Below are 25,201 nucleotides of genomic sequence, written 5' to 3'. Positions count from 1 at the left end.
CAGGCATGAAATTCTTGCATAATCATTATGCTATCTCCTAGTCCTATAATTTGCTTTTCTAATGTAACAAAGCATTCCCATCTGGTTACATCTGAATAACCTCACTTCTTTTTTACAACTGTATCATTTGCCTGTTAGTGATCATTTCCATTTTTAACCATGCCCCCCTCAATATTCTGTATACAAGAAGACAGCATAACAGAAGGTGGTGTGTCTATTCATAGTCTGCTAAGATCTCTTTATGTTTGTTTATTTGGTTGGTTCCCCAGGCTTCCTAGAACCTTCCTCCAAAAACAAACCAACCCAAATTGGTCTGGCAGGTGCTGTTTTTCCACTACTTTTCCTCATAGTCATCTCAGACTGGTTGCAGAGCCAACTCTCAGGTGATAGTATGTGAGCAGCTACAGCGTCCAGGCTGTTTGCTCTCCAGAGTAAACTGGCACACTCAGGACTTAAATTTCAAGAAGCCAGTGAGCAGACTTCGTATCATTTCAGTTCTTTGGCTCTTTATTGCAATGGCACAAAGATTTCTACTGCTAGCTTCTACTTTTCTTTAACACTTAACTATGCTTCTTTACATTTGGGGTCTCTTCCTCCATACTACATGCTCCATACTCCATCCTACATTCACCTACAGCCAGATGAGTCCACGTGTCATATTACTCTCAGAGCTAATGTCCATTTCTCTTGTGGATGATTTTCCAAACGATTTGTTTGATTGATTGATTGATTGATTGATTATGGAGGGAGGGGGTAACGAGATTATCAGTCTGGTGCATGTGATACCAGGTATCAAACTTGGGATCTCATGCTTGAGAATCCAGTGTTTTATCCACTGTACCACCTCCCAAGTTACTTCTTCTCCCACCCCCACCCCCAGAGTTATAGCTAGGGCTCAGTTCCTGCACTATGAATCCACTGCTCCTGGTGGCCATCTTTTTTTTTTCCATTGTTGTTGCTGATATTATTGTTGCTGCTGTTGTAGGACAGGACAGAGAGAAATTGAGAGAGGAGGGGAAGACAGGAGGAGAGAAAGATAGATACCTGCAGACCTGCTTCACCACTTGTGAAGCAACCCCCCCCCCGCCCCTGCAGGTGGGGAGTCAGGATCCTTGTGCTGGTTCTTGCACTTTGTGCTTTGTACTATGTGCACATCATAACCCAGTGTGCTACTGCCTGCCCCCCCTGCCTCAGTTTTCTAACCTGTCTCCTCAAAAGATGAGAAGCTTCTTTAATATATATGTATAATTTTTATTTATAAAAAGAAAACACTGACAAGAACCATAGAATAAGGGGTACAACTCCACACAATTCCCACCACTAAAACTCCGTATCCCATCTCCTCCCCTGATAGCTTTCCTATTCTTTATCCCTCTGGGAGTATGGACCATGGGGTGCAGAAGGTGGATGGTCTGTCTTTTGTAATTTCTTCCCTGCTGAACATGGGCATTAGCAGGTTGATCCATACTCCCAGCCTGTCTCTCTCTTTCCCTAGTGGGGCAGGGCTCCAGGACACATTGGTGGGGTTGTCTGCCCAGGGAAGTCCAGTTGGCATCATGGTAGCATCTGGAACCTGGTGGCTGAAAAAGAGTTACATATATTAAAGAGTTTATATATTAAAGAGTTAATATATAAAGCCAAACAAATTGTTGACTAATCATGAACCTAACGGATAGATTAATGCAGATTTGAGGGTCTCCATTTTGTAGCTACTTAGTAGGCCTATTTTAGGTATATTCCAAAGGGCCCATGACTATACTAGTTTTTCTTTTTTCTGAGCCTGACATCTGATGTGCAGGTGGACCCAAGTTATTGTCTGGGGAGATGATGTCATGGCTGGAAAAGGCACAGAAAGCTGGATCAGGGAAGAGAGTAGCTCCCTAAAATGGGAAAGGGGTATAAATATTGTTGACTGTAAACCCCATCAATTTGATGTGATCTGGAGCTCATATTCAGCTTAGGAGCCTATGTGACCTTTGCATCCCTGTAGGTCTGAGCTCACATTCTGTGGTCATAAGTAGGAACGTTCCAAGCTGCCCCAATTTTAGAACCCATCTTCCTCAAGTGGAAGATAGAGTATGTTGCCCATCCTCCCTTTGGAGGATGGAACATTGTCTGCCATGGTTGATCCATGTTGAGGGCAAGATCCAATGGGGGCCCACAGAGGGGTCTATTGTGTTGTCCCTGATAGAGATGACCGGTAACAATGGAGAGAGAAATTTATTCAAAGTCTAGGCCCATCTTGTCTGTTTGGAAATCTCAGGGCTCCCCGACTAGGGCCCCAGCTGATGAGGTGGCCTGATAGTGACTAAAGAGCCATCATTAAAGTATGCCAGCCTCTTGCCCTTATTCAGCTTTTGCAGTCCTTACTTGGATAAGGTTAGCTTTGGAATGACTGAGGGAAGTGTAATAGGAAGTAGGTGAGGAGGTTATCTACTTGTAAATAGACACTATTTCATTAGGAACTTTATGGTGTCTTTTTAGGTCTTTCTACTTGCTTACTGCATGTACTGACTCACTGAAGACTATTGTGCATTTTTGCTTTCAGGTATATATGTTGCCCTAATTTATGGATACATGTGAACATATGCCCTATCTCATGGGACCTGGTCTATATCTAGGTTTTGGGATTTTGTTAGGAAATGAACCACCTGAAATGGAATTAGAGAATCCTATGAAAGGAAAGGTCTCACCCAAGTCATGAGGCTGAAGGGTTTGACATTCCACGCCTCTGGACACAGTCTGAAGTGAAGCTTGCTGAGGGGGTACTCGTTGTATTGAACCCTAGAGGTTCCAGGACTGGGGGAAATATAGGCTCTATAGAGGAAGCAGGAGGTTCCTGCTGTCTTAAGGTTTAAGAAAGCAATAGTTATTACTGTAATCAAATTATTTGGCAATTGGGTTAACTTTGAAAATCCCTTTGTTAGGATTTGCTGTATCATATACAACAACATCACCATAATTTATGTCCTTTGACGTTATTTATATGTAGTTGTGTCTTATAGAGTAATGCCACTGGTTGCTTTTGTTCTCCCTGGTCTAAGCTTTTTAGGGAGTCAACATTAAAAGACTGGGCCTATGGTCAGTACATTAAAAAGTTTTGAGACATTCACTCAGTTTTTCCCCTGATGAGAAGCTTCTATAAGCTGCATTTGATATACACTTGTTTCTTCAATATTTGTCCTAAAGCCATACATATTTACATTTCTATGTGGCAATATCACTGTAGTATTAAGTGATTGATATTCTAAACTGGTGGGTCAGTGGTAGCACACCTGGTTAAGCGCACACATTACAGTGCTAAAGGACCTGGGTTCAAGCCCCCAGGCCCAGCCTGCAGGGAAAAACTTCACAAGTTTTTCCCTTGAAAAACTGTTGAAAAAAAGTTGAAGCAGGGCTGCAGGTGTCTCTCTTTCTCTCTCCCTTTCTCTCTCTCTCTCCCCCTTCCCTCTCAATTTCTGTCTGTCTCTGTTCAATAAATAAAGAAAATTTTTAAAAATGTTTTTAAAAAAGATATTCTGGGGGTCGGGCGGTGGCGCAGTGGGTTAAGCGCATGTGGCGCAAAGCACAGGGACCGGTGTAAGGATCCCGGTTCGAGCCCCCGGCTCCCCACCTGCAGGGGAGTCACTTCACAGGCGGTGAAGCAGGTCTGCAGGTGTCTATCTTTCTCTCCCCTTCTCTGTCTTCCCCTCCTCTCTCCATTTCTCTCTGTCCTATCCAACAACAAATTGCGTCAACAAGGGCAATAATAATAACCACAACGAAGCTACAACAAGGGCAACAAAAGGGGGGGGAAAATGGCCTCCAGGAGCGGTGGATTTATGGTGCAGGCACCGAGCCCAGCAATAACCCTAGAGGAGGAAAAAAATATATATATATATTCTAAAATGCTAATGTATATTGTATTCATTGTTTTTTCCTACAAATAAAGTAAATTTATTTTCAGTCCTAACCTTAAATGGGATCACTTTTCTAAAACTGGTATAATATTCTCATCTGAGAGAATCACAGTGCCATTATCCCCTATTTTTGGTTTTTCTTTTTTAACTGAATAAAAAACATGAAATTAAAATGTTTGAGTTTCTTTTGTGCTTAACTGGAAGCTATTCACAGGGACAGTACTCATAATAATTTTATTAATTTTCATTTCAAGGCACTGATAGTTGCTAGCAAACACCATCAGATTGTAAAAATGGACCTCAGAAGCCATTATCTGGACTCTCTAAAAGCTATTGTTTTTAAACAATATAATCAGGTAAGCTGATCAGTTATTCTCTTTAAAGATAAGTTTCCATTTTCTCCTCACACTTTAGTTAGAAGCCAGTGGACTCTGCCTCCAACAAAGAGATCACTTCAGATATTACCAAGGTAGAGAAAGCTTTCAGTTAGTTAACATGGATAGAAACAATAATTTACCATGAATATCTTTTAATAATTGTATTTATACTAATTAATTTTAAAAAGATGTTTCATTTAGAATTTATTTTCTCTTTAAAGTAACTTGATACTGTTTTTTGAAACTAGCTATATTACTCTATTATGTAAGAGTGGATGGAATGTAAGTTTTTGTCAATAGCTCATACCTTACCATGCACAGGATCTGGATTCAAGTTCAGGTACTACATGGAAACTATGATTGATAGCAGGAGAAACACTGTGGACAGTGTGTGTCTCTCCCATTCTCTCTTCATCTCTTTCAATATCTGAAAGAAAGAAGGAATTAAAAAGTCTACTGGGGAGTGTTGTGCATGAACTACACTAGGCCCTGGTGCTGAAAGAGGAAGGGAAAAAAAACTATCCTATCAGTGAAGCAGTTTACATAGGAATTATAAGGAAAGGAGAAAGCATTAATTTATTAAGCTCCACAATATAATTTATTCATTAAAATTGTAGTCCATTAGTTCACCTTTAAGAGTAAAAGTGGGGGGGCCGGGTGGTGGCGCACCTGGTTGAGCGCATATGTTGCAGTGTGCAAGGTCCTGGGTTCGAACCCCAGTCTCCGCTTGCAGGGGGAAGACTTTGCAAGTGGTGAAGCAGTGCTTCAGGTGTCTCTCTGTCTCTCTCCCGCTCTGTCACCACCTTCCCTCTTAATTGCTGGCTGTCTCTATCCAATAAATAAGATACGGGGGAAAAAAAAATGAATGAAATAGGGTCGGGGGGGTCGAGTGGTAGCACAGTGGGTTAATTAAGCGCATGTGGTGCAAAGTGCAAGGACCCGGCGTAAGGATCCCGGTCCTAGCCCCTGGCTCCCTGCTTGCAGGAGAGTCGCTTCATAGGTAGTGAAGCAGGTCTGCGGGTGTCTATCTTTCTCTCCCCCTCTGTCTTCCCCTCCTCTTCTCCATTTCTCTCTGTCCTTTCAAACGACAGCATCAATAACAACAATAACTACAACAACAATAAAACAACAAAGGCAACAAAAGGGAAAAAAAAAAAAGAAAGAAAAGTGGACCTGTTCTTACTGAAAAGCTCAGGGTTTTTATTTTTCCATCTGCATTTTTTATGCTTATATGTTGAGTGTCCTATAAGTAACTTTTCAGCCCTTAGATGTAACACTATACTTACTTTTCATCTGTTCTAAGTAGAATGAAGCCATGACTTTCTGTGGATGGGGAATATGGCATAATGGTAATGCAAAAATACTATCATGCCTTAGGCTTCAAGATCCCAGGTTCAATCTGCCACACCACCATAAGCCAGAGCTAAGCAGTGCTCTGGTAAAAATTAATTAATTAATTATTCAAGAAGAAAGAATGACATTCTGTAAGCTGTTCTTTAAGAGAAAAAAAAAATCTTTCATCAAGAAGTTAAATAATAATTTTCTTCTATAGCAGTCCCCTCTCTGACTTTTGCATTCTCAGGGAAAATCACATTGTCAGGCACTTATTTAAAAAAAAATTGAGGAGGAAAGTGGGAGGAGGATTTGAGAGATTTAGGACATATAGTAGGAAAGATATTTTTCTGAAAGGAATATTAGTTATTTTTTAAAAGATTGATTTATGGATTAACATGAGAGGGAAGAGAAAAGGGGAGTGGGAGAGCGTGTGAGCACAAACCAGAGCATCACTCCGGCACATGCAATGCCAGGGATCAAACTTGAGTCTTCATACTTGAGGGTCCATCTCTTTATTCACTATGTTACCTCTAAGGCCGTAGCTATAAAGATGAAACATCAAATTTCAAATACTACCTTTGATTCATCTGGCTTTTTCAGTCACCACATGTATTTTTGTAATAACCATTACTATTTTAACAAAATACAAAGCTCCTCAAACAAAATAGTCATGTTGGTGGCCACAAGTTTCTACTTAAATTCTGCTCTAAGAGAGATACTCAACTAGAGCTAGATTTGATTTTGAATGACTTGTTGTTGGGAGAAATAGATACAAGTTTTGAAATATATTTGTGTACTGAAACTACTATCTGTACTTTAAGATGTTTCCTTTTCCTTTTTTTCCCCAGACCTTTGAAACTCACAACTACACTACTCCTCTACAAGAAAGAAGCCTTGGTCTAGATATAAACAGTATGTGTGTTTTAAAATAAAACTAATTTGGAAACCTTTTTAGAGTTCTGTTAATTCAGTAAAACAATGTACTAGGAATTCGATTCATAATTACTACCCTCAAAACAGTTAAGTTCCTTTTGAAGGAGGGAAATTAAGTTATAACCCAATAGATCTTTTAAAATTCACTAGAGGGGGCCGGTTGGTGGCGCACCTGTTTGAGCACACATATTACAGTGCACGAGGACCCGGGTTCGAGCCCCCAGTCCCCACCTGCAGGGGGAAAGCTTTACAAGAGGTGAAGCAGGTTTATAGGTGTCTCTCTGTCTCTCTCCTCTCTATCTTCCCTCCTTCTCTCAATTTCTGGCTTTCTCTATCCAATAAATAATTTAAATAAGTAAATAAATAAAATTTACTAGCATGGCATAAAAAAATAATAGCCCTCCCCCCAAAAAAATTTATTTTTTTTCTTTTAAAATCTCGTTTTATTTGTGCTAGTAGCATTTAAAACTAAAGTCAATATGATTTAAATAAATCAAGTTCTAATGAACACATACAGTCTCTCTACCATTTCTTTTTCTTTTCTTTTTTTTTAAATTTTTTATTTAAGAAAGGATTAGTGAACAAAAGCATAAGGTAGGAGGGGTACAACTCCACACAATTCCCAACACCCAATCCCCATAACCCACCCCCTCCCATGGTAGCTTTCCCATTCTCTATCCCTCTGGGAGCATGGACCCAGGGTCGTTGAGGGTTGCAGAAGGTAGAAGGTCTGGCTTCTGTAATTGCTTCCCCGCTGAACATGGGCGTTGACTGGTCGGTCCATACCCCCAGTCTGCCTCTCTCTTTCCCTAGTAGGGTGTGACTCTGGGGAAGCTGAGCTCCAGGACACATTGGTGGGGTCTTCAATCCAGGGAAGCCTAGCCAGCATCCTGGTGGCATCTGGAACCTGGTGATTGAAAAGAGAGTTAACATATGAAGCCAAACAATTTGTTGAGCAATCATGGATCCCAAGCTTGGAATAGTGGAGAGGAAGTGTTAGGGAGGTACTCACTGCAAACTCTAGTGTAGTCCTGCTTTCAGGTATATATTTTATAGTTTATGGATACGTGTGCACATAAGCTCTCTCTCACAGAAACTGGTGTATATCTAGGTTATGGGACTTTGTTAGAAAGTGAACTACCTGAGATGAAATTAGAGTGTACTATTAAAGGAAAGGTCTCACCCGAGTAATGAAGCTGAAGGGTTGTCATTCCACATGTGAAGTCTCTGGATACATTCTGAGGTAAAGCATGTTGAGGTAGCAATCGTTGCTTTGGTTAGGTTGTAATCGGCAGATGCAGTGTTATTTGGTTTGGATTGGGAGATGCATACGGGAAAGTGGGCCCTATCCAAGGGTTCCAGGACTGGGGGAAGTAGGGGCTCTATAGTGAAGATGTGAGGTTCCTGCTGTCTTAGGGTTCAAAAAGACAATCAATAGTTAATATTATCATCACATTATTTGTTAATTGGGTTAACTTTGAAAAGTCCCTTTGTTATGGTTTGCTGGACAGTACCCAGTATCTTGTATATAGCTGTGCTATTGGAAGCTTCTAATCTACTTGGTCTAGGCTTTTGAGAGAGTCCGCATATCAAATACATAGCCTATATATTAAAAAGATTCAGTTTGTCTTTTGAGAAACTTTGAGGCATACAATTGATTTCCCCCTCTCATATTAATTAGCTACTGATTTATATGTTTACATTTTGCTAGGAGTGTACATAAACACCATTCCCACTACCAAAGGACTGTGACCCATCCCTCCCGCCCACTCCTACCCCCCACTGGCCCAGGAAGCTACATGCCTACCCCTCACCACTGGGTTTTTACTTTGGTGCCCTACTTACAATTTGATCAGGTCCTGCTTTTAGTTTCCCTTTCAGATCTTCTTAGTCAGCTTCTGTTGATGAGTGGGATCATCCCATACTCATCTTTATCTTTCTGACTTAGTTCACTTAACATAATTCCTTCTAGCTCTGTCCAAGATGGGTCAGAGAAGGTGGGTTCATTGTTCTTGATAGCTGCATAGTATTCCATTGTGTATATATACCACAGCTTTCTCAGCCACTCATCTGTTGTTGGGCACCTGGGTTGCTTCCAGGTTTTAGCTATTATGAATTGTGCTGCTATGAACATATGAGTACACACCTCTTTTTGGTTGGGTGTTATGGAGTCCTTGGGGTATAACCCCAGGAGAGGAATTATTGGGTCATATGGAAGGTCCATGTCTAGCCTTCTGAGAGTTTTCCAGACTGCTCTCCACAGAGGCTGTACCAATTTACATTCCCACCAGCAATGTAAAAGGGTTCCTCTGTCCCCACATCCTCTCCAGCATTTGTTGCTGCTGTCCTTTTTGACGTATGCCATTCTTACAGGAGTGAGGTGGTATCTTAGTGTTGTCTTGATTTGCATTTCTCTGATAATCAGTGACCTAGAGCAGTTTTTCATATGTTTGTTAGCCTTTTGGATCTCCTCTGTGGTGAATGTTTTGTTCATTTCCTCTGCCCATTTTTGGATGGGGTCATTTGCTTTTTTGCGGCTAAGTTTGCTGAGCTCTTTATATATTTTGGTGATTAGTTTCTTGTCTGATGTCTGGCATGTGAAGATCTTCTCCCATTCTGTGAGGGGTCTCTCTGTTTGTTTAATAGTTTCTTTGGATGTGCAGAAGCTTTTCAATTTGATGTAGTCCCATTGGTTTGTTTCTGCTTTGGTCTTCCTTGCAATTGGGTTTCATTCATCAAAGATGTCCTTGAGGTGTAGGTGGGAAAGTGTTTTACCAATGTTTTCCTCTAAGTATTTGATTGTTTCTGGTCTGACATCTAGGTCTTTGATCCATTTGGAGTTGATTTTTGTTTCTGGTGAGATAAAGTGGTTCAATTTCATTCTTCTGCATGTTTCAACCCAGTTTTCCCAGCACCATTTATTGAAGAGAGCCTCCTTTTTCCATTTAATCCTTTGGGCCCCCTTATCAAAGATTAGATGCCCATAGGTGTTGGGATTTACTTCTGGGCTTTCAATTCTGTTCCACTGGTCTGTATGCCTATTTTTGTTCCAGTACCATGCTGTTTTGATGATGATGGCTTTATAATATAGTTTAAGGTCTGGGAGTGTGATGCCTCCATTTCTGTTTCTTTTCCTTAAGATGGTTTTGGCAATTCTAGGTGTTTTCAGGTTCCAGATAAATGATTGTAGTGTTTGTTCTATTCTCTTAAAGAAGCCTGGTGGAACTTTGATGGGTATTGCATTAAATTTGTATATGGCTCTGGGGAGAATATTCATTTTGATGATATTTATTCTTCCAATCCATGAGCATGGGATATCTTTCCATTTCTTGCTATCAGTTTCTATCTCCTTGAGTAGCGACTCATAGTTTTCAGTATACAAGTCTTTCACTTCTTTGGTCAACTTTATTCCTAGGTATTTGATTGATTTTGCTGAAACAGTAAATGGGAGTGATTTCTGTATGTCTTCTTCTTCAGATTTAGTGTTTGCATAAAGAAATGCCACTGATTTTTGTACATTGATTTTGTAGCCTGATACCTTGCTATATTGCCTAACAACTTCCTGTAATTTTCTACTGGATTCTTTTGGTCTTTCTATGTATACTATCATATCATCTGCAAATAGTGAGAGCTTGACTTCTTCCCTTCCAATCTGTATCCCTTTGATTTCTTTCTCTTGCCTGATTGCTATGGCAAGAACTTCCAATACTATGTTGAAGAGTAACGGTGACAGTGGACAGCCCTGTCTAGTCCCCGATCTGAGGGGGAATGCTTTCAGCTTCTCTCCATTGAGCATGATGTTGGCTGTAGGTTTGCTATATATAGACTCCACTATCTTGAGGAATTTCCCATCTATTCCCGTTTTCTGTAGAGTTTTGAGCATGAATGGGTGTTGGATTTTGTCAAAGGCTTTCTCTGCATCTATTGAGATAATCATGTGGTTTTTGGCTTTGCTTTTATTGATGTGATGAATGACATTGATTGATTTACGGATGTTGAACCAGCCTTGCATTCCTGGGATGAATCCCACTTGGTCATGATGAACAATCTTTTTGATGTGTTGCTGTATCCGGTTGGCCAAGATCTTGTTTAATATTTTGGCATCTATGTTCATCAGAGATATTGGTCTGTAGTTTTCCTTTTTTGTTCTGTCCCTATCAGCTTTTGGTATCAGGGTGATGTTGGCTTCATAAAAGGTGGAAGGGAGTATTCCTGTTTCTTCAATCTTATGGAATAGCTTAAGAAGTATGGGTATTAACTGTTTCCTGAAAGTTTTGTAGAATTCATTTGTGAAGCCATCTGGTCCAGGACTTTTGTTGTTGGGGAAAAAATTTATTTTTAACTAGTAGTTGGGCATTTGTTTTTTGCCAAATACTAAGATGTTTACATATACCCCCTAATTTTCCCCATAGTTTCATGAATAAGCTCTGTTCATCAGGAAAGTGGTTTTGAAAAGGTATGACTTGCAGGTAAAGTCACAGAGTGAGGAACTGACAAAACTATGTGTTGAGTCCCAATCTGTCTACTTTTGGAACCCAATCTTAATGCACTAAATAATAAGCTCCTTGCAAAGAATCATTACTGACTATATCACTACTCACAGATGACATAATTCTTCCTAGAAATGTCAAGAGGAAAGAGTAAGAAACTAGTAGAATGAAACACAAAATCCATATAAGGAATGGTTTTTTGGGGGGTGGTGGTAGTGGAAGTAGATAGCATAATGGTTATACGAAAAGGCATTCATGTCTAAGGCTCCAAAGTCCCAGGTTCAGTCCCTGCAGCACCATAACCTAGAGCAGAGCAGTGCTCTGGTATAAAAAATAAATAAATAGTTATTGAGAGGAAAGAGAGAAATTGAGAGGAGCAAGGGAGATAAAGATGGAGAAAGACGTCTGTAGCCCTGCTTCACCACTAGTAAACCTCCCACACACACAGATGAGGACTGAGGCCATGAACTCAGGTCCTTGCACATTGTAGCATATGTACTCACCAGGTAAACCACTGCCCACCCACCCCACTCCATAAATTTCTAAAAATGAAAATTTTTCTCTCTTTACAGTGATGAGGCAAAGAATTCATGAGATAAGCATTTTATTTGCCACCTGGGTTATCACTAGAACTCAGTGCCTATACGATTCCACCACTCTTACTAGACTTTCTTAACAGTGCTTATCTCTATGTGCTAGAATTATGGGTGTTTTTTATTTTATTTTTTATTTCATTTTATTGCAAGAGAGACCGAACACCATCATATGTGGTACCTAGGCTCAAAACTAGGACTTCACACATGTGAAACATGAGTTGTTTTTTTTTTTTTTTTTTAATCAGCCTATACTTTTTCTACACTAAGAAATCATTGCAGGAGTCAGGAGTGAGGCTTTGACTACCATATGGGATTACCATGCAAAGGGGAAGCTTCATGAGTAGCAGATTGGTACTTTGATGTCTCTCCCCTCTCTCGGTCTATCTTCCCCATCACCCTCTATCTGGAAAAAGAGAAAAGTAGAGTCCACCAGGAATGGTGAAATTGTGCCTACACCAAGTTCCAGCAAAATCCTGTTTAAAAATAAAAAGTTAGTACAATCAAAAGTAAAAATAGCTTTATTTTAAAGTTAAAACGCTAAAGTTAAATTTTGTGACAAGTGGACTCAACCGAGTCTGCCACTGTCCACCTGCCCCACCCCAATAAATTTCTAAAAATGAAAATTTAAAATTCATTTAAAGTTAAAATGAAAGGGGGTTACTATTGTGAAATATATTGCTAATAGCTGTTTCTTTTCAAAACTCACCTGCAGTGGATTCAAGGATCATTCATGAAAATAGAATAGAAAAAGAGCAAGTCCAAAGAGTGACTCAAGAAACTTTTGGGTACTGTCCTCTACCAAGACTGGAATTTGCACAATATAAGGTAGGAGATGCCTATATCCACTAACTGCAGTTTTTCAAACAGAACAAGTACTGTGACTGCAGAGGTGGTTCTGTGACAGAGCACCCAACTTGGATGTATAAGATCTTGAGTCTGATCCCCAGCACCACAAGTACCAAGAGTAATGCTCTACATCAGTATTTCTCTCTTATAAATGTTTCCTTTTCATTTGTCATTTTAATTTTACATAATAAATTTAGGAGCTATCATATTTATAAGTTCCTCTGTTGGCAAAAGAGACCTTTGAATTTGTCTTTTCATTTCATCTTACATATTAATTCAGTTATGTATAGCTGGCTACACAAATTTTGAAGGAAAAAAATGTAGTCCATACATACCTGGAAAAAAAATACTTGCACACAGTGTTCAGAAATACTTGTTGAGGATCAAGGAAATAGCACAGTGGTAGCACAAGGACCTGTGTGTAAGAGGATCCAGGTTTAATCCCCATCGCTGTCAACAACCTGAGCTAACCAGTGCTGTGGTCAAAAGCAAAGAAGCAAAAAAGAAAGTGTTGAATAAAAAAAAAAAAAAAGTGAGTGAATGAGTCATGATATGATGCAGTTGTCATCACATGAAGGAAATCAGTTGCATAATTCACACCAGAAACTTAGCTTATGCCAGAAATGTGCCACTGCCTGCTAGGAAGGCTAGGTAGGCGAGAAACTAGTTGCCATAATTAAAAAGCTCAAGCTTTTTGGCTAGGGAGACAACCTAATGGTCTACTAAAGACTTTCATGTCTGAGGCTCCAAGGTCCCAGCTTCAATCCCCAGTGTTAACATATGCTAGACCTTAACAGTGCTCTGATCTTGGTCTTAGGGTCTCTCTCTCTCTCTCTCTCTCTCTCCCTCTCTCTCTCACTAAAATAAAATAAAGCATTAAAAAATGGGGGTGCTGGGTGGTGGCACACCTGGTTGAGCACACATGTTACAATGCACAAAGGACCTGGGTTCAAGCCCCCAATCCCCATCTGCAGGAAGAAAGCTTCACAAGTGGTAAAGCAGTTCTGCAGACGTCTTTCTGTCTCTTTTCCTCTCTATCTCCCCCTTCCCTTTCCATGTCTGGCTCTCTCTCTACCAAATAAAGATAATTTAGAAAAAAAGGTTTAATCAGTTTATATAATGAAGCCCATGTTCATACTCATGGCACCCTCTACCCCACAAACCTGACAACACTTTAAATCTACCATGATCCACTCAGGCCTAACACCTCTTTGACTTGATTTGGTTTGTTGTTGTTTGGGGTTTTGTATTGTTGTTTGTGATTGCAATGGGTTATAAGACTGTAAAATTATAGGGTACAGGTCCACACAACACCCACCACCAAAGTGCTGTGTTTCTAAGACTTCTAAGAAATCTTAAGTCTAAGACTTATGAAACTATGGTGCTTATCCTTGGGAGATGGGAGAGTGGGAACACAGAACTTTGATTTCTTTTAGTTGCAATGCCAGATTGGCATCTTCTAAATTGGGTTCCCTGAATAACATATTTTAATCCTATTCTAGGACAGTGACTTTTGAAAGTGTGGTCTCCAGATAAGCAGTATCAGCATGACAAGGGAATAGCTAAGAAATGTATATTTTTATTAGCAAAATAGGAGTTGAAAGGCAACTACCAGATGGTTTCACTAACATGTAGAATCTAAAGAATTGAAACACATAAACTTGCCAAAAAAAAGAAAAAAGTAGCCAGACCATCTCTTAAGACTCTGTGAGAATTATAGTGGTTATCACTGGCAGGGTAGGGGCACAGAACTTTGATGGTGAATGTGGTGTGAAACTACACCCTGTACTCTTATAATCTTTTAAATCATTGTGAAGTCACTAATAAAAAAATTCATGGGTGGTCCGGGAGGTGGCGAAGTGATAAAGCTTTGGATTCTCAAGCTTGAGGTCCTGAGTTTGATCCCCAGCACCACATGTATCAGAGTGATGTCTGGTTCTTTCTCTCTCCTCCTATATTTCTCATAAATAAATAAATAAAATCTTTTTAAAAAAAAAAATTCATGAGATTAGCTGATGGGGAAAAAAATGCAGAGTCTTGGCCACAAGGGAGTTCTGATGAATCAGGAACTCTGAAGGGGTACCCAGCTGTCTATTTTTACAAGCCCTTCAGTTGATTTTATACACTAAAGTAAAGGAAGCACTGATCAAAGACAAGATTTAATCTGAAATTTTTCCTTTTATACACATCTTAGAATGGCTCTAGTCTATAAATCAAGGTACACATTAATTCATAGTTGCTACTGACTTTTCCCCACATTTTCTATTTTGAGAAATGTCAACCTTTAGAAAACTGACAAGAATGTTACTGTGAACATCATTTCCCCCACCTCTGATTTCCCAGTTGTTAAAATTTAGCTATATTTGCTTTTTCTTTCTTTCTTGGAATTAGCTTCAGAGTTAATCATCCTCTAAATATTTCTATATACAGCCTCTTAAGTTATAAGAGTCCATTTAAGAAAAAGAAACTTTGAATTAGAATCCAAGAGTTAAATGCCTACTGAAGTAGCATTACTTGCATATTTGATACTAAGGAATTATAAGTAAATTTTTTTAGTTGTGATGATGGTTACATGGGTTTCATTTAAAAAAATAGCCCTTTTGGGGTCTAATACTTAATATATTAGCTTTTGTATATTTGTGTAAATATTTATGTATAAAGAGAGATAAAACCAGATTATCATTTGATCCAAGGGATCAAAGTTGGGACTTCATGTTAGAGAGTCCTACCCTTTACCTACTGCACCACCTCCCAGGGTACATATTATGGTATCTTTAACTTGCTTATAATAAACCTTATGGTGGGGAGTCGGGCAGTAGTGCAGCACATTAAGCACACGTTGTGCAAAGCGCAAGGACTGGCATAAAGTTCCCGGTTCGAGCCCCCGGCTCCCCCACCTGCAGGGGAGTCGCTTCACAGGCAGTGAAGCAGGTTTGCAGGTGTCTGTCTTTCTCTCTCCCCCTCTGTCTTCCCCTCCTCTCTCCATTTCTCTGTCCTGTCCAACAACGGCGACATCAGTAGCAACAGCAATAATAACTACAACAATAAAACAACAAGGGCAACAAAAGGGAATAAATAAATAAAAAAGAAATAACCTTATGGTAGGCAGTAGACAAAGGAAGGTAGGACCATAGATGAAACAAGAATTAGTTGATCCTTGTTTCAGCTTACCAATGCACTGGGACTCATTACACTGTGCTCCTCTTGTATGTTTTTTAAACTTTCCATAGTTAGCAATCATGATAGTGACTCAAAAGGCATACATTTTTACATTAAAATGACAGGTTACAAAAGACAGTATTCATTAAGAATGCAAACTTAATGCCCTGGCAAAGTACAACAGAGGATGGAAATGACATCCAGCTTTTTTTGTGTGCCAAGCATGATACATTGTCAGCATTTTGTAGGTGATACCATTTAATATTCTAGTTGCCCCTCTACATTCATAACTAGCAAATTAAATTATTCCACCCCCATTGGTCCTTATATTTCTGATTATAAGACTTAATGAAATGTACAAGCTGGTTTCATTGCATTTCACATTCCAAATGACATAGTCATTTATAAATATATGTGTTGACAGCTGGAAACAAAATTCAAAAGTGACTTAAACCAAAGCGTCTTGGCTGATAGAGAAGAACCCCTCCGTTGCCTAGTAAAGTTCTCTAGTCCGAATCTTCTGGAAGCATTGAAATCCTTAGCACCAGCTGGTAAGTAGCTTATATTACAAGCTAGAAGAATTAAAAGCATACTACATTCAGTTCTCTGTGCTTACGAATTATCTCTGAGCTTTCTCATAGCTCCAGTCTGCTATCCCATCTTGCCCTATTTTGAATATTCTACTTTTTTGCTTAATGGGTGTTACATGATCAACTCCAGTCTTGGCATTACATATTCATGTCTCTGCCCTTATGACTATTTTCTTTTTTTTTTTTTATTTCAGGTATTGCAGATGCACCACTTTCTCCATTGCTCACATGCATACCCAACAAGAAAATGAATTATTTTAAAATTAGAGATAAATAAGGTGTGCATGGTTTTGTAAGTACAGCAGTTGCTGGACTATATTGTGTATGCATTTCAGTTAAAGATTAACTGACTCACTTCTGTCTGCAAACTTGTATTTTAGAAATGAATCCTTGACAGTTTAGCAGATATTCAAATAAATATAGGACTGTTTATTTCTTAGGCTACTGTGTGCCCCCTCACCCTATAGTCTAAAAGTATAGCACCTATGGGCTCTCAAGATGTACCAGAACATATAGACAACTGTAGACTTAATCTGGAATGCATCTGAATACTCTGGAGTCAGACAAATAGCACAGCTGATACTGTGGGGCATCATGTAGCATGTCCTTTGTCCCAATTCTTCTCTCTCCTCTGTCCTGGGAGAGTCTAGTTCCAGTTGCTGATTTCCAGACATACTTCTATTAAGCTTTTAATTCCAGAAGTACCAAGACCATACCCAGCTTAAAACTTTCTAAGTGAATCATAAGATTGGTTTCATTCACAGTTAGTTAATTCATAATTATAGAAGGTTGCTACAGGTATTCAGATAAGCTATATAAAAATAATTGCTTCATTGTAAATACTTTTCATACTCTTTTTTTATATCATATATGTGTCATTCAAACTGACATAGGTTTGTAAATAAAGATATTTAGAAACTGGTATATATCAGTTACTTATGTTGAAAATCCAGTGACCATGACTAAAATAGCATGTCCTCTTATAGTCACATTTTAAAATTTCATCTTTATCTTGTTCCACAGAAGAGTTGGTGTAGGGAGTCAGCAGTAGCACAGCGGGTTAAGCGCACATGGCGTGTAGTGCAAGGACCAGCATAAGGATCCCGGTTTGAGCCTCCAGCTCCCCACCTGCAGGGGAGTCACTTCACAGGTGGTGAAGCAGGTCTGCAAGTATCTCTCTTTCTCTCCCCCCTCTGTCTTCCCTTCCTCTCTCCATTTCTTTCTGCCCTATCTAACAACAGTGACATCAATAACAACAACAATAAGTACCAAAAGGGGGGGGGGGCAAAAAGGAAAATAAATATAAAAAAAAAGTTGATGTTATAAACACATACATCACATAGGGCCAGGAAATAGCTCACATTGTAGAGCTAGACAGAAATATATTAAAACTTAAATAGCAGTAGTCCTTCTTTTTGTGTGATCAGATGATGAGTGGCTTTTATTTTCCTTTAATTTTATTTAGAGACCAGAACACCCTCCATCATATGTGATGCCTGGGCTCAGTACCAGGGCCTCACACATGTGAGACATGCACTAGTTTTTATTATCCTGTACTTTCCAAATTTCTCTACAGTAAGGAATTGTTCCAGGGGGGCCAGGTGGTGGTGCACATGTTACAATGAGCAAGGAACCAGGTTGAAGCCCTCAATCCCCACCTGCAAGGAAAAAGCTTCATCAGTGGTGAATGAAGGCTGCAGGTATCTCTTTGCCTCTCTCCCTTTCTATCTTTCCCCTTCCTCTCAATTTCTGGCTGTCTCTATCCAATAAATAAGTAAAGATAATAATAGTCTTTGGGGAAAAATTATTTTTCCAGTGGCCAGGTGGTAGTGTACCTGGTTAAGTGCACACATTCCACTGCTCAAGGACCTGGGTTCAAGCCCCTGGTCCCCACCTACAGGAGGAAAGCTTCATGAGTGGTGAAGCAGGGCTACAGGTACCTCTCTGTCTCTGCCTCTCTATGCCCCCTCTCCTCTTAATTTTTATTTATCGTTTATTACCAATTTCTCTCTGTCTATCCAATAGTAAATAAAATCTTTTTAAAAAAGAAAAATTGTGGGGGGTCGGGCGTTAGTCTGGCAGCAGGTTAAGCACGCATGGAGCGAAGTGTAAGGACTGGCTTAAGGATCCTAGTTAGATCCCTACTTGCAGGGAGTAGCTTCACAAGTGGTGAAGTAGATTTGCAGGTATCTCTTTCTCTTATCCTGTCTGTCTTCCCCTCCTCTCGATTTCTCTTTGTCCTATCCAGCAACAACATAAATGACAACGATAATGACAAGAAGGGCAACAAAATGGGAAAAAATAGCCTCCAGGAGCAGTGGATTCCTAGTGCAGGCACGGAGTCCCAGCAATAACCCTGAAGGCAAAAAAAAGAAAGAAAAAGAAAAATTGTTCCAGGGGCTCAGGAAGTAGTGTAGTGAGTAGAGTGCTAAACTTAGAAGCATGAGGACCTAAGATTGATCCCTGGCATCCCATATGCCAGAGTGATACTCTACTCTAGTTCCTTCTCTCTCTTCCTCTCTAGCTTATGTTAAAGATAAATAAGTCAGGAGTCGGGCAATAGCATAGCGGGTTAAGTGCACATGGGGTTAAAGCACACGGACTGGCGGAAGGATCCTGGTTCGAGCCTCCGGCTCCCCACCTGCAGAGGAGTCGCTTCACAAGCTGTGAAACAGGTCTGCAGGTGTCTTTCTCTCCCCATCTTTGTCTTCCCCTCCTCTCTCTGTTTCTCTCAATCCAACAATGACGACATCAATAATAACTACAATAATAAAACAAGGGCAACAAAAGGAAATAAATATTTAAAATAAAATAAGTCTTGTATAGGGGAGATAGTATTATTAGTTATGCAAAAAAGAAAGACTTTAATGCCTGAGGCCCTGAGGTCCAGAATCAATCCCCCAACCCCCTATAATACAGAGATATATAGTGCTCTGTTAAAATATATATATATGTGTGTGTTTGTGTGTATAATCTTTAAAAAAAATTGCAGGAATGAGGGGATAGTTTAACCCCCAGAATGTACACACTACCATGAAAGGGGAATCTCTGTCCGAGACCCTGACCACTGTTTGGGAGCACCATGCAAAGGGGAAGAAGCTTACTAGTAATGAAGTGGTATCTCTCCTTTTCTCTCTGTCTCACCCTCTATGTGGATAAAAGAAAAAAGAATCTACCAGGAGAAGTGGTACTGAAGCCCTGGCAGCAAAAGAAGAAAAATACAGTTATGATAAAATTAAAGGGTGGGGAAATTTGAGCAAATCGGAGGACCAAAAAGAAGGGCCCCAAAAGGTGGCATTGTAGGTAAAGCCTTGGACTCTAGAGAGTGAGGTCAAGTTCAACCCCTGACATCCTATGTGTCAGAGTGAAGCTCTGGTGTTCTCTCCCTCCCTCCTTCCTCTTTCACTCTCTTCTCACTTTTTCTCTCACCTCACTCTTTCATTAACAGGTAAGTAAATCTTAAAAGGGGCCAGTTAGTGGCTGACCTGATTGAGTGCACACATTAAAACATGCGAGGGAGGAGTCGGGAGGTAGCACAGCGGGTTAAGCGCACATGGCACAAAGCGCAAGGACCGGTGTTAAGGTGTAAGGATCCCAGTTCAAGCCCCTGGCTCCCCACTTGCAGGGTAGTCGTTTCACAGGTGGTGAAGCAGGTCTGCAGGTGTCTATCTTTCTCTCCCCCTCTCTGTCTTCCCCTCCTCTCTCCATTTCTCTCTGTCCTATCCAACAACAATGACATCAATAACAACAGCAATAATAACTACAACAATAAAACAGCAAGGGCAACAAAAGGAAATTAATTAATTAATTAAAAAAACATGCAAGGACCCAGGTTCAAATCCCTAGTCCCCACCTGTGGGAGGTAGGGAGACAAGCTTCACTAGTGGTAAAACAATGCTGTAGGTGACCCTGTCTATCTATCTATCTCTATCTCCCTGTTCTCTTTCAACTTTTGTTTTATTAAATACCCAGGAGGTGTTACAGTTCCTGACAGTGCATATGCCAGACTCATGCTCTGGTTCTCCCTTCCTTCCTGTCTTTCTCATTAATAAATAAAATCAAAAAAATAAAACAGGAGGATGAGGAAAGCAAAATAATGCTACTGATAAAGCATGACGTAGGTTTTAACCCAGCCCCACTGAACAGAAGGAAGATTCAGTGTTGTGGTGTCTTTCTCTCTGTCTCTATCTGAAAAAGTGACCTGGAGCAGCTCCAGGGATGGCCAAAGCCAAAAGAATAAAGATAAAAACTACCCTGTAGGGGGCCAGGTGGTGGTGCACCTGGATGAGTGCACATGTTACAGTGCGCAAGGACCCAGGTTTGAGCCCCTGTTCCCCACCTGCAGGGGGAAAGCTTCACAAGTCGTGAAGCGGTGCTGCAGGTGTCTCTCTTGTCTCTCTCCCTGTCTCCTCTCCTCTCAATTTCTGACTGTCTCTACCAACAAATAAATAAAGATAAAAAAATAAAAGAGGGAGTCGGGCTGTAGCACAGCGGGTTACGCGCAGGTGGCGCAAAGCACAAGGATCATCACAAGGATCCCGGTTCGAACCCCAGCTCCCCACCTGCAGGGGAGTCGCTTCACAGGCGGTGAAGCAGGTCTGCAGGTGTCTATCTTTCTCTCCTCCTCTCTGTCTTCCCCTCCTCTCTCCATTTCTCTCTGTCCTATCCAACAACGACAACAATAATAACTACAACAATAAAACAAGGGCAACAAAAGGGAATAAATAAATAAAATAAATATTTAAAAAAATAAAATAAACAGTTCGCTTTAAAAAAAAAAAAAACTACCCTGTAAGGAGTCAGGCGGTAGTGCAGCAAGTTAAGTGCATGTGGCACAAAGCGCAAGGACCTGTGTAAATATCCCGGTTCAAGCCCCCGGCTCCCCACCTGCAGGGGAGTCGCTTCACAGGAAGTGAAGCAGGTCTGCAGGTGTCTATCTTTCTCCCTCTGTCTTCCCCTCCTCTCTCCATTTCATCTGTCCTATCCAACAACAATGACTACAACAATAAAACAACAAGGGCAACAAAAGGGAGTAAATAGATATTTTAAAAAATTGAAATGGAGTTAGCCAATGGCCACAGCAGAGAAAAAAAAAAAACACAAATGTGTGATTAAAAATGCTTAGAAACTAATATTAAGGGCTGAAGTGACAGCATAATGGTATGCAAAAAGCCTTTCAAACCTGAGGCTCTGAGGTCCCAGGTTCTATCCCCAGCACTAACATAAGCCAGAACTGAGCAGTGTTCTGGTCTCTTCCTCTCTCATGGTATCTTTCCCTCTGTATCTACTCTTTCTCATTAAAATAAATTAAAAAATAGTATTTTTTAAAAAAAACTGATATTAAAAAGGAACTGAGTTCAAATCCCTGATCCCCACCTGCAGGAGGAAAGCTTCATGACTGATGAAACAGGGCTGCAGGTATCTCTCTGTCTCTCTCCCTCTCAATCTCCCCCCTCCTCTCAATTTCTCTCTGTCTCTATCCAATAATAGATGGAAATATTTAAAAAAAGAAACTGATATGTTTGTTTTAATAAATATCAAATATAGAGGCTTAATATACAGATAAATAAGAAAAATGAATTTAAAATGGTTTATGATATTGTTTGGGAAGCAGGTTTCCACTCTTGAGAGAAGCTCGGATGAGCTGTCAAATGTCAGGGGAAAGCAGGTTCCCAGGTCTAATGGTCTGTTACAGTACTTAGCAAGCCCCAGTGGTCTTCCCAGTGCCAAGGGAAGACTGATCTAGGTCCAATGAAGTGTTAACAGCTCTTAAACCCCTATGAGTTTCCCAGTGCCTGGTCCTTCACCATAGTTGCCACAAAGAATCAGTGCAATCCTATGAGTCAGGCATGAGCTTCATTTACAAGGAAGAAAGCAGGAAAGGTGCAGAAGACATTCAGGACACCATGCCCCGGCTTCCCAAGGGCAAGTACTTTTATAGCTACTTGGCAGGCCTAAGTTGGAGTAGGTTGGCCCCTTCTGCTATTGGTCCCTATGGTCAACCTGTTGGTAATTCCAGGATGCCTCATTTACATAAGGGTCTATTGCAGTCCATCCCATAATAGTTGTTTTTGTCCTGAACAGGGTGTGGACATTCACTTGAGAAGACCCTTCCCATGGGCCACCATTTGACCCTAGCCTGCCTCTAGCAGGATTGTCTGCAGATTACAGGTTTCTTACATGAAAATGTGACTTTAGATATAATTAGCAAGTTGTATGGACACCTCTATTATCTCAGTGTAAAACACTGAGTCTGTAGGGACTTAATCATGCTAATTTTCCTGTAGAGCAGATCCATAGTTTAGAGGCCTATGTTTGCACATTCTTTACAATTTGTTGCATGGATCTGTTTTAGGTCTGTACCTCGCATGGCTTTATAGATTTCTTTTTTTATTTTTATTAATTTTATTTTTGAGAGAGATGCAGACACACACACACCAGAACACTGCTCAGCTCTGGCTTATGGTGGGGTGGGGGATTGAACCTGGGACTTAGGAGCCTCAGGCATGAGAGTCTATTTGCATAACCATTATGCTGTCTCCCCCGCCCGGCTTTATAGATTTCTATGGGTAGTTTCTTGCAGTCTTCCAACCTTCCTTGGTGCCTGGCTGGGATATGCTACTGAAGCCTGAATGGAAGACACATCATATTATCCAACGTAGAGTACACCTACTGAGGCTACACTCTAAAACATCCTAGTGACTTTTGTTTCAGGAAAGGATACTTGGATACTTTCTTAGGTATTTGATGGTCCAAAGGCACATAGTACAATCAGCAAAGGCAGGTCCAAGAATCTATAGCCAAAAGGAGTTTACTACACATTTAGTAGGATTTCCAAAAGTGGGTAGTAGCTTATGTTTAGTGACAACTTCAGCATTGTTATAAGGAACTTTTTAAATTATTTATAAAAAGGAAACACTGGGGAGTCTGGCGGTAGCACAGTGGGTTAAGAGAACATGGCGCAAAGCGCAGAGACCAGCATAAGGATCACAGTTTGAGCCCCTGGCTTCCCACCTGCAGGGGAGTCCCTTCACAGGCAGTGAAGCAGGTCTGCAGGTGTCTATCTTTCTCTCCCCCTCTCTGCCTTCCCCATCTCTCTCCACTTCTCTCTGTCCTATCCAACAATGGTGACATCAATAACAACAATAATAACTACAACAATAAAATAACAAGGGCAACAAAAGGGAAAATAAATATTAAAAAACACTTTTAAAAAGTTGACAAATACCATAGGATAAGAGGGGTACAACTCCACACAATTCCCACCACCAGAACTCCGTATCCCATCCCCTCCCCTGATAGCTTTCCTATTCTTTATCCCTCGGGGATTATGGACCCAGGGTCATTATGGTGTGCAGAAGATGAAAGGTCTGGCTTCTGTAATTGCTTCCCCACTGAACATGGACATTGGCAGGTCGATCCATATTCCCAGCCTGTCTCTCCCTAGTGGGGCAGGGCTCTGGGGAAGTGGGGCTCCAGGACACATTGGTGGGGTCATCTGCCCAGGGAAGTCAGGTTGGCATCATCATAGCATCTGGAACCTGGTGGCTGAAAAAAGAGTTAACATATAAAGCCAAATTGTTGACTCATCATGATCCTAAAGGCTGGAATAGTTCAGATGATGAGTTGGGGGGGGGGGTTCCATTTTGTAGTTAGTAGTATTATTTTAGTTATATTCCAAAGGGCCCATGATTATACTAGCTTTTTTTTTCCTGAGTCTGACATTTGATATGCAGGTGGATCCAAGTTATTGTCTGAGGAGAGGTAATTTCTTAATAACAGCAACAGACAATACAGCTGCTAACATATAAAAGTTGGAATTAGGGCCAGGCAGTGGCACACCAGGTTAAGCGCACATAGTGCAAATTGCAAGGATCCCAATTCAAGCCCCTGCTCCCCACCTACAGGGGAGTTGCTTTGCAGGCAATGAAGCAGGTCTGCAAATGTCTTTCCCCTTCTGTCTTCCCCTCCTCTCTCAAATCCTCTCTCCCATCCAGCAACAACAGCAGCAGCAACAACATTGGAAAAAAGCCTCCAGGAGTAGTGGATTCATAGTGCAGGCACCAAGCCCCAGCAGTAACCCTAGAAGCAAAAAAAAAAAAAAAACTGAATTTTTTTACACAAATATTGGAACATAAAAACTACAGTCTGGGAGATTGTGCAGTGGGTAAAGTACTGGACTATCAGGAGCTGCCATACTCATTCCCTGGCATCGCATGTGCCAGAATTCTGGTTCTCTTTTTCTAGTTCTCTCTCATTAATAAAGGAAAGGAAAACTAGTGACACCAAAGATGAATAGCTGCCAGCCTCCTGGCATTTGCAGGATGCATTTACAGTTTCATTGCAGTTCTCACCCTCCCTTTTGTGTACACCTGGCCTTCACTGCCCACTTCCATGACTGACCTAGTTCCTCTCCATACTTTGGGGATTGAACCTAAGTAGCACATGACAAAGCACGAGACACCCACCCAGGTGAAGTTTGTTGGCAGTCAAATACTTTCATTTGTGTAATATGATATATTGGGCAAGTTACTTCTCTGCAGGATGAGGGTGGAGTAGGGGGACGGCGATGGAAAGAAAATACTAGGGTTATTATAAGAACAAAATGAGATGGTGAATGAAAAATACATCCCCTAGTCTCTGGAGCATTGGTCAGTTCTCAGTAAATGACAGCTGAAATAATGCTCTGTTACCCTTTAACATTAGTTGTTTCCAGTCTCTGGGAAGCCAAGCTCCTCAGTGCATTGCTTTTTCTTCCATCCAACCATTGCCTCAAGTTATTACTAGCATGAAGAATGAGCTACCTGGATCAATAACTTTTTACCTATCCTGCAGGAATACTTGGGAAGTTTCTCAGCCTCAAGTGGACTTGGTTCCCCAGAAAACGCGCCCTTGGCGACCGGCAGGGGGCGCCGCGGCTGCCCAGGCCCCGCCGGATGCTAATCAGCCGGGCGGCCCCGCCCCCTGCCGGAAGTG

At 40.8% G+C, this 25,201-nt stretch overlaps 1 protein-coding gene and 1 long non-coding RNA gene across 2 annotated transcripts in view; one reads left to right on the top strand and one right to left on the bottom strand.

The window, feature by feature from the left end:
- CENPN (centromere protein N) overlaps nt 1–17,149 on the top strand; it is a 33,294-nt gene extending 16,145 nt beyond the window's left edge. Inside the window, exons 7-11 of the mRNA XM_007516625.3 lie at nt 4,154–4,255; nt 6,460–6,523; nt 12,343–12,455; nt 16,060–16,186; nt 16,420–17,149. Of these exons, the coding sequence (XP_007516687.2) occupies nt 4,154–4,255; nt 6,460–6,523; nt 12,343–12,455; nt 16,060–16,186; nt 16,420–16,502 (489 nt within the window). The 3' untranslated portion in view covers nt 16,503–17,149. The remainder of the gene's footprint in view (nt 1–4,153; nt 4,256–6,459; nt 6,524–12,342; nt 12,456–16,059; nt 16,187–16,419) is intronic.
- On the bottom strand, nt 1,132–6,845 carry LOC132536744 (uncharacterized). Its single transcript, XR_009548251.1, has 3 exons — nt 6,054–6,845; nt 4,589–4,703; nt 1,132–1,580 (listed from the first exon to the last, which is right to left on the bottom strand). It is a non-coding gene; the product is annotated as an uncharacterized LOC132536744 (long non-coding RNA).
- Nucleotides 17,150–25,201: the final 8,052 nt, after the last annotated feature.

This window comes from Erinaceus europaeus, chromosome 2 (genome assembly GCF_950295315.1).
Source record: "Erinaceus europaeus chromosome 2, mEriEur2.1, whole genome shotgun sequence".
In the NCBI taxonomy this organism is placed as follows: Eukaryota; Metazoa; Chordata; class Mammalia; order Eulipotyphla; family Erinaceidae; genus Erinaceus; species Erinaceus europaeus.
This window is presented reverse-complemented; position numbering and strand designations above follow the sequence as displayed.